At 47.7% G+C, this 16,826-nt stretch overlaps 1 protein-coding gene across 1 annotated transcript in view; it reads left to right on the top strand.

Moving 5' to 3' along the window:
- Positions 1-5,951: 5,951 nt before the first annotated feature.
- Positions 5,952-16,826, top strand: part of LOC149302665 (polypeptide N-acetylgalactosaminyltransferase 12-like) — a 33,889-nt gene continuing 23,014 nt past the window's right edge. The window contains exons 1-2 of the mRNA XM_089482301.1: positions 5,952-7,325; positions 8,842-8,893. Of these exons, the coding sequence (XP_089338427.1) occupies positions 5,952-7,325; positions 8,842-8,893 (1,426 nt within the window). The remainder of the gene's footprint in view (positions 7,326-8,841; positions 8,894-16,826) is intronic.

Genomic DNA, 16,826 nt, shown 5'->3' with positions numbered 1-16,826 from the left:
TATGTGCTGAAAGAAGCTCCTCAAACATTGATACTCGTTATTACCAGGTATCTTGTTGGCACAGAAATCTACGATATGGAAAAGTGTGAAGGGCGGTTTTGTGTGTGTATGTGTGAAAGGTGTATGTGTGAAAGGTGTATGTGTGAAAGGTGTATGTGTGAAAGGTGTATGTGCTATTTGCATCTACATGCCATGCAGGTATATGTTGTAAAATCTCACGTTTAATACAGTTTTTGTCTATTTTGGAATATTGACAGCGTGGACGCATATTTTAAATACAAAATATATGATGCATTTGTACCTTGATTTTTGGGTCAAATAACATGTATGTATTATACTCAAGTAGGTATTATACTTATGATTTTACTATAGATCAAAAAGGTATTTTGGTGGCATGGAACTGTATAGAACATTATATTAAATAGCCACAAAGGAAGTTGGGTCACCATTACTCTTTGTTGTAAAAGCTTTTAATTTGACTTTATAAAATCCAAACATTAGATATTTTAAAGCATATTAATTGCCACAAGCTGCCAAAATCACAGACACATTGTACAACAATAGCAGAAAGAATATCACAGGAACAATATAAAGAAAACAAATTCCTTCTCCGTTCAACGTGTTGTAGTCGGCTCCAGTTAGTTGAAACAGCGGCTCTGAGATTATTGTGTGCATGCCATTTATTTCAATGAAAATGGTTTCCGGCCGCTGATTGGCTGCTTTAATTTGCCAATCAGTGATGACAAAGGTCGGACCAAGGAGGAGGACAGCTGCGTTTGCACCAGCTGTGTAAATGTTTTCATTTTTGAAAAATGCATATTAAATACTCGAGTACTTTAATATTCCTTCTTCTTTAGAGTCAGGAACTCGACTAATTTAGGGGGCCCTTATCTACCATATGAATTGAAATTCATATGACAAAACTGACCCTTTAAAGAAAACATCCTACTATGTGGAGGTTAAAATAACATCTATACATGTTACTAGTTAAATTGTACAATACAATCTACATAAACAATTTTATCAGAGAATGTATTTCTGCTTCAGAGACAAAAATAAACAAATGAGGGAGTAAGCAGGAGAGCTGCTGTTTTATCTCCCTTTACGGCCAACCCTATTGAGCTTCTCTTCCACAAATAGTTTGGATCTGTAAAAAAAAAAAAAAAACGTATTATCTTTTACGTCATCTCACTGATTGAACATGGTGCAGGGCCAGATCGTATTTGCCAGAGATGGCTCTTCTAATGCATTGCAAATTCAGTGAGGTGAAACCACAACTCTCCTGGCAAATCTTTCTTTAGTTAATACCTTGAAGATGCAAATAATCAGGATAATGGTCGCAATAATGTATTCTTTTAACAAAAGTTATTATGGTTTACATACATTGTGTTGATCTGAGCACCACCTTTGGTTTCGTGTACTCTTGTATTCATTCAAAATAATGTCCCAATGTCGAGGTACAGATTGTTTCTATGCAATTTATAAGGCGCATGTACAATTAATTATTATGCATAGGTTTCTGGAAAACCTGTTGAAAATGAAGAAATGAGTTGGGAATGATTGGGTTTTTAAACTACTGATCAGTTGGGGGTTTTTTTGTATTTTGAGTAATTCCATTGTTACTGTGTACATGGCAAATTTAATTTAAAATAAAAAGTATGCACAGGGAAATAAAATATTTTAATGAGCTTTGGTGTTTTTTTTATTTAACAAAGTTACCTATGCTTTTATACTCGTGTACAGAATTTTAAGATGTAAAACCAAATCTCTATTACTTTGTGAGAATTCATCACTGGTATTTAATGTATACATGTTTATACACTTATATGACCAAATGTATATGGACACCCCTCCTAATTATTCGATTTAGATGTTTAAAAAAAAAAAAAAAAAAAAGGTTTATGAAATCAAGGACATAGGCAGCCATCACCATAGACAAACATTGGCAGTTGAATGGGTCTATATCCTATATCCTTCTGGAGATACGGTCTCTGATACTCTACACAATACTGAGGTCTAACCAGTGATCTGTACAACGGCATGAGCACTTCCCTCTTTCTACTGCTAATACCTCTCGCATTTCCTGCTGCTCTATTGCATTGTCTACCTACCTTTAAGTCCTCTCAAATAATCACCACTAAAGTAATTACCCCTTGCACAAGATGAATTACACTCTGACGAAAGAGAAGTACCACTCTTTTCTGCAAAGGCGCACACCATCCCTTCCAAGTTTCTTATGCAGAAGACAATCCTGAACACACATCAAAGCAGTGACAGATGTATTTGTGAATGAGCGCTGATTTGCATGGCTTTCTCACTGCAGTCACCATACCCCAGCTATCTTAAACATCTTTGAAAATATTTTCAAAGGAAAAGGGCAAAATGCACTGTGTTATCTCTAGACATTATCTGGCATAATCTTAATAAATGAAATAATGTGGAGTACAAAAAAGTTAAAGCTGACATATATATGCAAATGGTGATCATACCAAATATGCAGAAATTTTTATTTTCAGTATGTGCTAAGAAACATATTTTCACATTTATTAGCAAAGATAACTATTTGGAAATATTTGGACACAAGTTTTGTTATTTTGACTCTTATAAATACATTTAAGCTATGGTTAAATAATGAATATGGGGGGCGGAGTCGGCGCTCGAGGAAAATGGCTGCTTAGGTTGTTAGCTCTGCTAGCCGTCCGCCTAATTTTACGCTTCGTTCCGCTCTAACCCTCTCATGGGCACAACTAATCGCACCGGGGGTACCCCCAGAGCTCCGGGAACCCGGCACAAGTCTTCAAATCCATCCGTGCGGTCCTATTTTCATGGGATGGCTGATCAGGACTCTCGAGACTCGGAGGCCAAGATGGCGCCTTCTCCAACAAGCCAGGCCAGCGACTACTCTGAGGGGAGTCCTCTAGATCGGGAAGTGGACTTACCATCTCTGCCCTCTGCCGATTCCGCGTGGCGTGAGGCCCTCAAATCGCTGCCGACGAAAGCGGACCTGGTAGCGGTAATAGATTCTTCCCTGGAGCATGCTCTCCACGGCGTTCGAGCTGACCTCGTGGTGATCAAACACGACCTTAAAGAAATTGGAGATCGCGTGGTAACGCTGGAGGAAGGCCACTCAGCTGCCTGCGAGCGGATAGACCATCTATCTTCCACACTACATACCCACACGGACTCACTTTACCAACTAAAGAGACAACTGGAGGACCTCGATAACCGAGGCCGCCGGAACAACCTCCGGGTGCGAGGGCTGTCTGAGGACATCCCACCGGAGAGGCTCCGTTCGACCTTACAGACCCTCTTCAATTCGCTTCTTAAGCAACCAGATGACTCACCCATCCTTTTCGACCGAGCTCACCGCGCTGTCCGCCCGCGGGGCTCTCTGTCGTCGCCACCGAGAGACGTGGTTTGTTGCTTACACGAATATGCGGCCAAGGAGGCGATTCTCAAGGCTTGCCGATCGGCCGGCACCATGGAATACGAAGGGGACAAAATCTCTGTTTTTCAGGACTTGTCACCGCTTACCCTTCAGAAGCGAAGGGTCTTACGACCAGTCACTCTGGCTCTCCGTGAAGCTGGGATCCCTTAACAGTGGGGTTTCCCATTTATGCTCATAGCAAGAAGAAATGGAGCTACTTCAACTTTGAGACATGCCGCTGACCTGAAGTTTTTTCTGGAGGAGCTGGACTTACCACCCGTCGAGGTCTCTGACTGGGACGCCACCTCACCGGCTTTACCACCTCTCTCGGACCCGGCAGACTCCTGGATCCCACGCACCGCCAGACGGAAGAGGACGCGGCGGGCCCCATCGCTTACTGCAGCTACCGGCTGAAACCCTCTGCCGCTCTCGATGGTGGCTTTCTGGAATGGTCGTCTGTGCAGACGGATGCTTTCCTGTTGGACTCTGCTTGCCTCAGACGTTTTTCTTTTGAACATTCATCCAACTTACCAGATACCGGCTTTGCAGCTCGGGACTTGTGAGCCTCTGTCTGTGGGTATTACGTTCCGTTCCGCTCTCGGTTTATCTTTTCTTTCGATCGTACGGGTTTCGTCGCTTACGTTTTTTGGTTTTTTTTTTGTTTTTGTTTTTTTTATTATGATTTCTTGCGCCGCACTCCTTACGCCCATATATCCATATACACTACACTTACATGAGTATACGTACTCCCGTTGGTCATGACCGGTCCATTGGGGGTCCTGGCTTATAGGTAGCGGGTTGAAATTCTCCTCCTCGCTCATACACTTATACATCTCACTTAGATTTGCAGCCGCGAGGATCAGCTCCTTGACGAACCCTACCTGCCTACTACACACACATCTCACACACCAGGGGTACTCCCTGGATCGTTTTTGTTCTATGCCTTACCGGAGCTACTGACATATGCCTTCCTGTTGGGGGGCCCCTTATTATTATTATTGCTATTATTATTTTGTATTTTCTTGTTATTATCATTGCAGGACCCACCTTGTGGGACATCATAGCCCTACTATATATCTTCCCTTCCCTTGAGACTAGTGGGGTGCTTTCCCCCCTCCCAGGTGGTCGGCACAGCAGCTGGTTTTCCTACTTTTTCCCACCTTTCTGCCTTCTTTCCCACTTCTTTACTTCTTCTTTTCCCTGTCTTCGAGTCGCCCCCCCCCCTGAGCTCCCCTGTCCTCTACGGACAGTGATCTAGGGACTCTCTGCAGTCCCGCTGCTCATTTGTTCTTGACACTCTGTGTCGCTGAAATAGGCGGGTTACCGGCCTGCCTGTGATTCACGCACTACACACTACACACTTGTTTTTGTTGGTTTTATTGATTTTTTCTGTTTTGTTTTTGGACTGACTGGCCCATCGTGATTTCCCCCCCTATTACACTAACTACCAGGCGCTACTATGTCTATTGGTCACTTGCGCCTTACTACCCTTAACATGAGGGGCTTGAATAAACCAGAACAGCGCTCTAAACTCTGCTCCTTTCTTAGGTCCTCTAAAACTCATATCGCTTTCATTCAGGAGACTCATTTTAAGCGAGGTACCGAGCGTCGGCTCCTGGAGCGCAATTTCACTCATTCCTACTTCTCCAGTTCAGCCTCCTCTAAGACGAAGGGGGTGGCCCTTTTTATCCATAAATTGGCCCGTTTCCAACCTTTGGAGGATTGGAGCGACGAGGAGGGGAGATGTCTATTTGTGAAGGGTTATGTGGGCTCACAGAAAATTACCCTGGCGAATATTTACGCCCCTAACAAGTCACAGGGTAGATTTATCATCTCTGTCCTTAACAGGCTGGTGGACTTCCAGGAGGGGATCACTGTCCTGGGTGGGGACTTCAACATGGTTTTTGACCCCATATGTGACACGTCCTCTGGCAGGTCCCACATTGCGTATTCCATGATTCGTAAAGTCCTCAAACAATTTAAATTGAATCAGCTTGTTGATGCTTGGCGGGTTTTACATCCGGATGGTAGGGACTATACTCATTTCTCGTCGCCTCACGTTATCTACTCCAGAATTGATACCTTTTTTGTTTCCCATTTCCATCTCCCCTTCCTGCGCTCTGTTGAGATAGGCCCCGTCACTATTAGCGACCACGCTCCAGTGTCTATGGCGGTTTCTATTTCCGCTCTCCCCAATCCCCGGTGGTGTTGACGGCTCAACGAGACCCTGCTGGATGATCCCCATAATATAACCACTTTGACTTCCCTTATTTCTGCATATTTTGCGGAGAATTCCACCCCGGACGTTCCTGAAGCGACAGTTTGGGAGGCCCACAAGGCAGTGGTAAGGGGCCACCTGATACGATTGGGGACCACGGCAAAGCGTTTGAGGTTGGAGTCCATCCTGTCCCTTACCAGACAGATAGCTCAGATAGAGGTGAGACATAAATTAACGCCCCTACCGTCACTGCATCTTCAGCTCACTACCCTCCGAGCACGATTAGCTTCTCTGCTGGACACACGTATGAAGCGCAACTTCCTGCTGACGCGCCATAAATTTTATGAATTCGGGGACAAGCCTGGTAAATTGCTGGCTAGAGCCTTGAGGGCAAAGAGGGCCCAGGGCTATTTGCTCAGGATCCATGATAGACACAATCGGCTTCACTTCCATTCCCACAAGATCGCTGAATGTTTTCAGCACTACTACTCCTCCCTTTACAATCTTCCCCCTGGCCCGGGTCCCTCGGCTGATACCTCTCAGGCTACGGCGGATTTCCTTGGTGCGCATCTTTGGAGGGTTCTGGCCTCGGAGGACAGTAGGGTACTTGAGGATCCGATTACGCTTTCTGAGATTGAGTCGGCGGTCAGGAGCTCGCCCTCGGGCAAGAGACCTGGTCCAGATGGCTTCTCCGCCATCTACTACAAAAAATTATTTCCCCTCCTGGGCCCCCGCTTGGTCTCTCATTTTAACGCTATCGCTACGGGGGAGCCTTTCGATCCTCGAGCGCTTGATGCTAGTATCGTTGTTATCCCCAAGCCTGATAAAAACCTCGACCTTTGCAGTAGCTACAGGCCGATTTCGTTGATAAATGTAGATGTTAAGATTTTTGCCAAGGTGCTGGCTAATCGCCTCCGTCCCTTTTTGCCGGGACTGATCCATCCGGATCAGGCAGGTTTTGTGCCAGGGAGGGAGGCGCGGGACAACACCATTAAGGTCATTGACATTATTGCGCATGGTCAACACTTCCGGACCCCTATGGTCTTGGCCTCTATGGATGCCGAAAAGGCATTTGACCGAGTCTCCTGGCCCTTTCTTTTTAGGGTCCTGGAGGGGATTGGTCTGGGTATGCGCTTTCTCACCTGTATCCGGGCCCTATACAGCTCCCCTGTGGCCCGCGTTACAGTCAATGGTATTCAGTCTGGTGGGGTGACCCTGTCTAACGGGACGCGCCAGGGCTGTCCGCTATCCCCTCTCCTGTTCCTCCTGGCGGTTGAACCTCTTGCTGAGGCGGTCCGCTCACACTCGGAGATTAAGGGCATTGACATTGCGGGTCGCTCCCATGTGATTTCGTTGTTTGCCGATGACATCCTTGTGACGCTCTCTGACCCGACTAGATCTCTCCCTGCTCTGTTGTCCCTTCTTGAGCACTTTCACTGCCTTTCTAATTATAAGATCAACAAGTCCGAGGTGATGGGGTTTCACCTTCCGCCAGATGTCTCCCATCATATCCGCACAACAATGCCCTTCCGTTGGAAGGAGGATTATATCAAATATCTTGGTGTCCTGATTCCCTCGGACTTGTTAAAAATTAAGGCCCTGAATTTTGACCCCCTTTTAGCTACTCTCCATACTGACCTGGTCAAGTGGGCATTCCCTCATGTATCCTGGTTTGGTAGGGTAAGTGTTCTTAAAATGAACATCCTCCCTCGCTTCCTCTATCTTTTTCAGACGCTGCCCATCTTTCTCCCCTGCTCCTATTTCCCTGGATGCCACAGCGCCTTTCTCCGCTACATCTGGAAGGGTAAGCCCTCTCGACTCTCCTTCTCTTACCTGACACGGCCAAAGGCGTCCGGGGGGGATGGGTCTTCCCAACCTGGAGTTGTACTGGAGGGCTGCTCATCTTCGACGCGTAGTCGAGTGGACGGTCGGCTCTGACCGACCCTGGCTGCAAGTTGAGGCTGCGGCTCTCTCTTGCCCCCTCGCGGTTCTGCCTTGGATAGCTCATCCAATGCGTTGTCTCACTCAGGCGCCCCACCCATTAATTACGCCCACCCTTAAAGCATTTAAGGGGGCTGTGTGTGCTGGAGGTATCTCGTCGGATCCCTCTCCCTTGTTTCCTATTTCGTGGCACCCCGATTTCACGCCGGGAGGAGTGGCCAGTCGTATGTCGTCCCTTCATCCGCTCTCTGTCTTTGTCCTTAGGGTCTGCCATGTGTCTCAAGGAACCACTTTTCGACCGCTGGCGGAGTTGACAGGCCTCACGACCAACCCTTTTCCGGTTGTCTTTCTCTATCACCAGATTAAACATTTCCTCACCTCTTCCGGTGCTCATGCTGGTGGGGCTCGTGCCCCCACCGCGTTTGAACGATTGTGTCTGGCGGATAGGGTGCCTTCGCACCTTCTCTCTGCCCTCTATGCCATGCAGCTTGCACCGGTGAAGCTCACCAAGCCGTATTATTTTAGTCTCTGGGAGGGGGACCTTGGGATCTCTTTTTCCCTCGAGGAGTGGGAGCAGATGCTTCGGATTGTTCACGGGGGAACGGTGTCCAGCAGAGTTCAGGAAACCCTTTTTAAAATTGTTACTCGATGGTATAGAGTTCCGAGTGACCTTCACAGATTCCTCCCCCAACTTCCCTCCACGTGTTGGCGCTGTAACGAAGCCCCGGGTTCCCTTTACCATATCTGGTGGTCGTGTTCGGCAATTAAGCCTTTTTGGGATAAAGTGGCATCAGTCATTCGTAGGGTGGCGGATCCGACCTTTGTAGCGACACCAGCTTCCATTCTATTGCACCATACCACCGTCCCGTACAGGTCCTACAAGGGTTCCCTCAAATTTCACCTAATTAATGCGGCCCTCACCGCCCTTCCTAGATCCTGGAGGTCTACCAGCCCACCTTCTATGTCTACCTGGTTTCGACGGGTTGAGTTTGTCTATCAGATGGAGGTCCTCACGGGGGCGGCCAGGGGCCAGGAACATTCGATCGAACTCCAGTGGTATCACTGGCGCACGTATGTCTCCTCCCTTACCGACTGCCCTGACTCTTTGGGGCCTTGAGCTATTACACGCTTTTCTCCCTCACCTAGGGTCTCTTCTTTCAGTCCATTTTGTTTCATTTTGTTTTATTTAAATTGTCCTTCATATTCACGTTATGTTTATATCCACATGATATGCCTTTGTACCTTCTTTACCTAGGGCCTGAGGCACCTTGGTGTTTCCGACCTGGCCTCTTTGTTCTACTTCACAAGTAGGTACCCTCCAGGCACATTCGCTGTGGTTGTTATTGTTAGTGGTGATCCGCTTTTACCCACTGTTTATCTGATGCGACTGTCATGTAGCACATATGTCTGTAGTTCTACTGTGGAACATGTTTTATATGTCGGAGGTTTCAGTCTCTCACCCTGTGTTGTGTGGGAGATGATTTACCTCTTAACACTTCCCGAGTACAATGTACACTCCGACTGTATTGTGCTAATGCTGTGATTTTATGCTGTGTCATATCTTACTTGCAATAAACGGTGAATTGATAAAAAAAAATAATGAATATGAGCTTAAGGGCAGGCTCTCAGTTTTAAGTTGAAGGCATTCCCATCCAAATTCGATGAAGTGTTCAGGAATTAAAGCTCTTTAATATGTAGCCCCCTCTTTTTTGACACAGAAAACACACCACAGGACTCACTGTGCCACTGTCACAACGCCACTGCGAGAGATTTTGCCTCTCGCAAGATGGCGGCTTCCTTTAAAAAACAAACAAAAAACAGTTTCCAAGAGGGTCCCTCCAGACCCTCCTGAGAACTCTGGGCAGCCATGCAAGTCAATGGAGCCCAGGTTTCTAATCACAATGTGATTAGTAAAATGAATAAAAATAAAAATAGTTAAAAAAATTTTTTTAAAATGGTAACATGTAAAAATTATTCCTCACTGATGTCAGGGAAACGTCCAGTTCCAACAAAATGTAAAATAAAAAGTTCAAAAATACCTGTTCAATTCATTGTTAGCACAAATAACTAATCAGCCAATCACATGGCAGCAACTTAATGCATTTAGGCATGTAGATGTCATCAAGACAATTTGCTGAAGTTCAAACCAAGCATCGGAATGGGGAAGAAAGGGAATTTAGGTGACTTTGACTGTGTATTTCTCTCTGGTGTGGTCTCTTTAATACACTGTGTAAGTGAACAGCAAAGGGAATGCTGTTGGTGTGAAAGTACACCAGATGCACGGTGGGCAGAGGCCTAAAACAAGGCATACAATTTGAGGGTTAAAGGAACCTATGGTGGGAGCAGTATTGGTGGCACAGGTACCTGAGAGTGATGGGAGTGAACACAAATGGTTGAGAGGGTAATGGAAGGTTAAAGATATGGCTGAAGGAATTCAAACTATTAGTGAGTGCCTCTATGATTTGGCTAAAATATGCCTTACAGTAAATTTTAAATATCTGTAGTTGCCAGCAGAGCCGGCCTTAGGCGTTGTGGCGCCCTGTGCGGACTACTCCTCTGGCGACCCCCCCCGACTACCCCCCTCTCTGCCCCTTCAAACTACCCCCCCTCAAACTACCCCTCCCATCTGCCCCTTTAAACTACCCCTCCCCTCTGCCCCTTCAAACTACCCCCCCTCTGCCCCTTCAAACTACACCCCCCCATGCCCCTTCAAACTACACCCCCCCTCGGCCCCTTCAAACTACACCCCCCCATGCCCCTTCAAACTACACCCCCCCTCGGCCCCTTCAAACTACACCCCCCCACTGCCCCTTCAAACTACACCCCCCCACGAGAAGAGCGGGAGGCATCCGTCTTCTCGCTCTGCCGCGGTGCCGGCATTTCATGAGATGCCGGCACCGCGACGGAGTCACAGAGAGTAAGGGGCGCCGAGCGGTTTTACAATGTAAGGTCATTTGCATAGTAATGCATTATAAAGGGTTTGGAACAAAGGCTTCAACAGAGGTGGGATACCCCACAGGGGGTCAGACAACTGAAGCCGATGTATTTTAACATAACTGTGTGCATGTTTGCATAGACTATCTGTCTCCTCCATAATTGGGTCATAGAGGAAATCTCTGGAAAGAGGGGTTGGGTGAACCACTTTCTGGGAGGTACAAGGAATTCTGGGATGAATAGTTAGGGGCTGCAAGAGAAAGAACAGTCTGAGAAAGAAGAGTCTAAGAAAGGAGAGCGCAACGAACAGAAGTGTCCTGGGTCAGGGGACTCAGAACGAAGCTGCGCAAGATGGCGTTCGGGAGAAGCCTGTGAGCTGAGAAAGGTTTCCCAAGAATGTGCTTAAGTATCCCTTTTGTTTTGTATTATTATCAAATGTTTTCTGTATGTTATATGTTTTATCACCTGTAACAGTAACTAATTATTCAATATGAATATACATTTTTCTATACGCTTGTATTTGTGCTTTATTCGTCACACATTCCCTAAAAGAATAACCCTGTAAGAGGGTCATACCTTCTTACATGTGGCTTGGTTGTTGGTAGACTTGGGCACCAGGGGGCTCTTCGTGTTCGTCTTCGTGCTCGTCTTCGGGGGGGAAAAAACCTTCGTATTCCGCGAATATTCGCCCGTTCCTGTCTTCTCTTCGGGCGAATATTCGCGGACATTCTTCGTGCTCGTTTAATCTTCATTTCCTTCCCGGTTGCCTTGCAGGGGTTAATACGGGGTTAACAACACATTGGAGCAGCAGCAGCTGCCGTGAAGGAACGTGTGTGCAACTCTATTGGTCGTTTCGGCAGGGGGCTGGTCTGGCATCAACTAGTGAATTGCAGAACGCACTTCATTCGTTGATGGCAGGCCAGCCCCCTGCCGAAACGACCAATAGAGTTGCACACACGTACTGAGGTGTACTGTACACAAAATGACCTAGAGACAAATGCTCCAAGGAACTTGGCCTCCGTTTATCATACACAATCACACATCCATAGATGTTTAATAAAAGAATAGGGATTATTTTACATTTTTAAATTGATTTTGGACCACTTGTAATACATGCCTAACATTTGCTACCTATTTACAATGGCATACTTTGCAACAACCCAACTTTTACTGGACAGGACTGGAAAAAAGCAGGACTGTCCACCAAAATCTTGGGTGTGTTGGCAGGTATGCGGATGGAAAAATGTTGGACAAGAACTAAAAAATAGCTTAGGGTTAATGTACGGTTATGTTTAAGATTAGTAGCAGTGCACTGCTTTGGTTAAAGATGTATTATGTCTAAATAATAATTTAATTTTAATGGGTTTTAAAAAAAAATTAGGGGTTTATTTAAATGTATTTTAAAGTTAGATTTATTATTTAGTACTTTATTATATTTATTTAATGTTTATACTAGTGCTACCTACCGAGCTATAACTACCAACGTGTATTTGCATACCTAGTTTAGCTAAATTAGATGGGACAGGACTGGAAAAAAGCAGGACTGTCCCTGAAAAAGTTGGGTCTGTTGGCAGGTATGTGGATGGAAAAATGTTATAGTATGAAGTGTGAGTTATAGCGTTAATGCTAGTGAGTGTAGAAATGAAGGCCAGGACAAATAACAAGAGGAAAGGTCCTTGTGATTTTTGCATTGTACGTGTATGTGTTATGTGTGTTATGTGTTATGTCACTGTGTTATTTGTGTTATTGTGTGTGTTATGTTTGGTTGGTTGTGTATCAGAAGGAAAATAATGAAATGGAAATGGGAAAGGCGAATGAGTGGGCAATTGGCGACCCACTCACCTGTTTCACCCAGTCCTAGACGTTTGGCAGCGGACTTCCAGAGCTCAGACACAAGGCCCTAGCGTAAGCTGGCCACTCCGGCGGAGGTAGCAGGCGTTGCCACACCGCAAACAGGCGCAGCCAGAGGGGAGAAACTGCCCTTACCACTAGGGACATTTTGGGCATGACTCTAGCCAGGAAGCGAACTGGCAGAGAAGAGATGCTGGCACCACCACCACCAGCAGCAGCATTGAAAAATGGGAAAGGCGAATGAGTGGGCAATTGGCGACCCACTCACCTGTTTCACCCCAGGGCAAAGCACCCAAACACTGTCAGTCCTAGACGTTTGGCAGCGGACTTCCAGAGCTCAGACACAAGGCCCTAGCGTAAGCTGGCCACTCCGGCAGAGGTAGCAGGCGTTGCCACACCGCAGACAGAGGCAGCCAGGGGGGAGAAACTGCCCTTACCATTAGGGACATTTGAGGCATGACACTAGCCAGGAAGCGAACTGGCATCGAAGAGACGCTGGCACCACCACCAGCAGCAGCAGCAGCAGCAGAATTGGGAAAGGCGAATGAGTGGGCAATTGGCGACCCACTCACCTGTTTCACCCCAGGGCAAAGCACCCAAACACTGTCAGTCCTAGACGTTTGGCAGCAGACTTCCAGAGCTCAGACACTAGGCCCTAGCGTAAGCTGGCCACTCCGGCGGAGGTAGCAGGCGTTGCCACACCGCAAACAGACGCAGCCAGGGGGGAGAAACTGCCCTTACCATTAGGGACATTTAAGGCATGACACTAGCCAGGAAGCGAACTGGCAGAGAAGAGACGCTGGCACCACCACCAGCAGCAGCAGCAGCAGCAGAATTGGGTAAGGCGAATGAGTGGGCAATTGGCGACCCGCTCACCTGTTCCACCCCAGAGCAAAGCATCCAAACACTGTCAGTCCTAGACGTTTGGCAGCAGACTTCCAGAGCTCAGACACTAGGCCCTAGCGTAAGCTGGCTACATTGGCGGAGGTAGCAGGCGTTGCCACACCGCAGCAAGTGCAACCAGGGGGGGAGAAACTACCATCTCCATTAGGGACATTTAAGGCATGACACTAGCCAGGAAGCGAACTGGCAGAGAAGAGACGCTGGCACCACCAGCAGCAGCAGCAGCAGCATTGGAAAAGGCGAATGAGTGGGCAATTGACGACCCGCTCACCTGTTTCACCCCAGGGCAAAGCATCCAAAGACTGTCAGTCCTTGGCGTTTGGGAGCAGACTTCCAGAACTCAGACACTAGGCCCTAGCGTAAATTGGCTACACCGGCGGAGGTAGCAGGCATTGCCACACCGCAGCAAGTGCAACCAGGGGGAGAAACTACCCTCTCCATTAGGGACATTTGAGGCATGATTTCAGCCAGGAAGCGAACTGGCAAAAGATGCTGGCACCACCACCAGCAGCACCGTTGGAAAAGGAAAAAGGTGAATGAGTGGGCAATTGACGACCCGCTCACCTGTTTCACCCCAGGGCAAAGCATGAAAGTCTGTCAGTCCATGGCGTTTGGGAGCGGACTTCCAGAACTCAGACACTAGGCCCTAGCGTAAATTGGCTACACCGGCGGAGGTAGCAGACGTTGCCACACCGCAAACACGTGCAACCAGGGGGAGAAACTACCTTAAACATTACAGATAAAAAAAAATTAACTTTCCAAGCTAAGAGCTGGGTAACCCAACTTGGGCAGATTGAATTTAAGGAAGGCAATCTGCTCCATCAGATGAGGTGCCATGCGTGAGCGCTGTGGACTCAGTATGTTTCCAGTCATAGAAAACACGCGCTCACTTTGAACAGTGGTTGGCGGACATGATAGTAGCTGCTGCGCAACCCATGAGAGTGCAGGCCACACACTCTTCTTTTCATCCCAGTAGCTAAGAGGATCAACATTAGGCGCAGAAGGAACTTCACAGAGGTAAAGTTTGACCATTTCAGCAGCACTACTCTCCTTTCTGCTGCTAGCTCTGTCAGATGGTCCAACTATACTCCCAAGTGCCTCTTCCCAAAACGCAGCTGCTCCACTCAGCTGTGTTGTGCTGCTTGTGGCACTGCTGCTGATGCTGCTGCTAGGAGTAGCAGACCACATCATCTCTTCCTCCTCCTGCACCTCTCCCTCCTCGGACAGCATTCCCATTTTACGCTGCCAGTCACGCACCTTGTTGACCAATTGCTCCCGGTAGCTACTGAGAACATTAAATTTCAAAGCTAGCTTTCCCTTAATTCTTGGATCGCAAAGGCACGCTAGCATCATTTCGGGACTCTCTTCCATTCGTTTGCGAAGGTGTACTTTTAGCAGATCCTTCAGCTTCCTGACTATGGCTGCTATGTCAGGATGTAGAGTGCCACCTTGAACAGCCTCACGGTTTCCAAGGAACACATCCATCTTGCTGCCTAGATGGGAGAACACTGGGATTACCTGGGCCAGACTGGCAGTGTTTGAGCTTAAATTTTCTGTGGCATCCCTGAATGGTTTAAGGACTGCCACTAGCTGGGCGATCACTGTCCAATCCTCCCTATTCAATGGAGAGGTAATCCCAATATTGTGCTCTGAGGCAAGATTATGGATTGCCCTCTGCTGCTCCAAAATCCTCTCCAGCATGTCTAACGTGGAGTTCCACCGTGTACTGACATCCTGACGTAGGCAGTGTACGGGAAGACCTGACCTCTCTTGCTCTTCCCTCAAAAGTTGGCTAGCCTTAACACTATGGTGAAAGTGCCCAGCGATCTTTCTGCAGCGGGACAGAACTACTGCTGCCACATTAGTTCCTTCTGACATTGCTGCCTTCACTACAAGATGGATGATGTGGGCTGCACAGCGCACACCAACAATATGACCATCTCGCAGTGCTTTCACCATATTGGCACCTCCGTCAGTTACCACAAAACCAACTTCAACATTGGTGCCCGCCTCTGCTCCCACTCAAAGGCTAAACATTTTCCTCATCGCATGCAGAATGTTTTGGGAAGTGTGCTTTTCATCCATCACTTCTGCATGGAGAAGGAAAGATCGGTAGCCTGCTGCAGCAGCTTCCTTAGACACACCGGGCTGCCACCAGTGTGCTGTCAAAGAAAGAAAGGCATGCTGGCCGCTAGGTGCACTCCACAAATCTGTAGTGAAATGAACAGACTGACCAGCAGCCTTGGAAAGCTCCTCTTTCACTGCTGCAACACAGGACCGATACAATGAGGGGACAATGTTCCTGCTGAAAGTGGAACGTGACGGAACTGTATATTGTGGAGCCACAGCCGCCATCAATTGTTTGAAAGGCTCCCCTTCGATCATAGAGAAGGATGCCCCTCCAACAGCAATGAACTGACCAATCAGTCGCGTTACTTTATTGGCCTGCTGTTTGGGCATTGACCTTTTGGATTGGAATGCCACAAATTGTTCCAGGGTGGGCTGGACATGCAGTGCTCCAACCTGCCTTGGTCTCTGGCTGCCAGCACTAGTTGCTGCTGCTGCTGCTGCTGCTATTGGCTCAGAAGAAGAAGCTGTTGGGGTTTTTCCACGGCCACCAGCTATGCTGCCTGCACTAAGTTTTCCCTCTGCATCTTTCCCCAATAGCACAGCATTGTGTTGAGTGCTGAGGTGATGCTTCATGCTAGCACTGGTAAAATGGCCAGACACTTTCCCTCTGCTTATTAGCTTCCCACAATGTTTGCACTTTCCATAGCGCCCTTCTTCAACATTTTCAAAGTGCTCCCAAATTGGGGCGCGCATAGCCTTGGCGTGTGCCTTGGGTGCTGCTCCTACTGCTCGGGGTGGATGAACAGAGGCAGAACTAGTGGTGGTGGGACTGGTGGTAACAGTACTGGCCATAGTGGGACTGCTAATTGCTTTAGATTTGCTAGGTTTTGCTGCTGCTGCTGGTGGTGGTGGTGGTGGTGATGATCGTAGCGGAGAAGGTGGAGGCTCAGGGGAAAATTGTGCACTAGTCATTTGGACACTGCTCCCTGAGGAATCTGATTCCTGACCACTCATCTCCTCTACTTCCTCTGGCTCATAGTCTAGCTCTTCATTAGCCAGATCGAATGGAATTCCTGCTAGGCTGGAGCTAAGACTGATATCGTCGTGAGACTCGTGACTAGTAGTAGTGCGAGCAGGAAGAATAGACTCTGCACTTGGCCTCTCAGTCTCAGGCTCCTCTGCTACCTCGCTAGGTGGAGTTCCACTATGTGTAGCCCTCTCTCTAACTGTCTTTACAAAAATTTTGTAAGGACTTGGTGGCTTGCTAGAGGTACTAGGAGGACATGGCGTGGCGGTACCAGTGGGAACAGTAGGCGCAGCACTAGTGGTGGTAGAGGCGGTAGAGGTGGGGGTGGTGGTGGTGGTGGTTTTCCCTACAAAGGAATGAGATCGCTTTGGTTTGGGACCCCTCTGAGTCTTGCTGCTAATTTGGCTCTGCTTGGTACCTTGCATGCTGCTGGTGGATGGGGAAGATGCTGCTTG

Source organism: Sceloporus occidentalis, unplaced genomic scaffold, assembly GCF_023333645.1.
Source record: "Sceloporus occidentalis isolate IW3139 unplaced genomic scaffold, rSceOcc1.0.p SCAF_18, whole genome shotgun sequence".
Classification (NCBI taxonomy): domain Eukaryota; kingdom Metazoa; phylum Chordata; class Lepidosauria; order Squamata; family Phrynosomatidae; genus Sceloporus; species Sceloporus occidentalis.
Note: the sequence above shows the minus strand (reverse complement) of the source record. Positions and strands in the feature narration are given on the sequence as shown.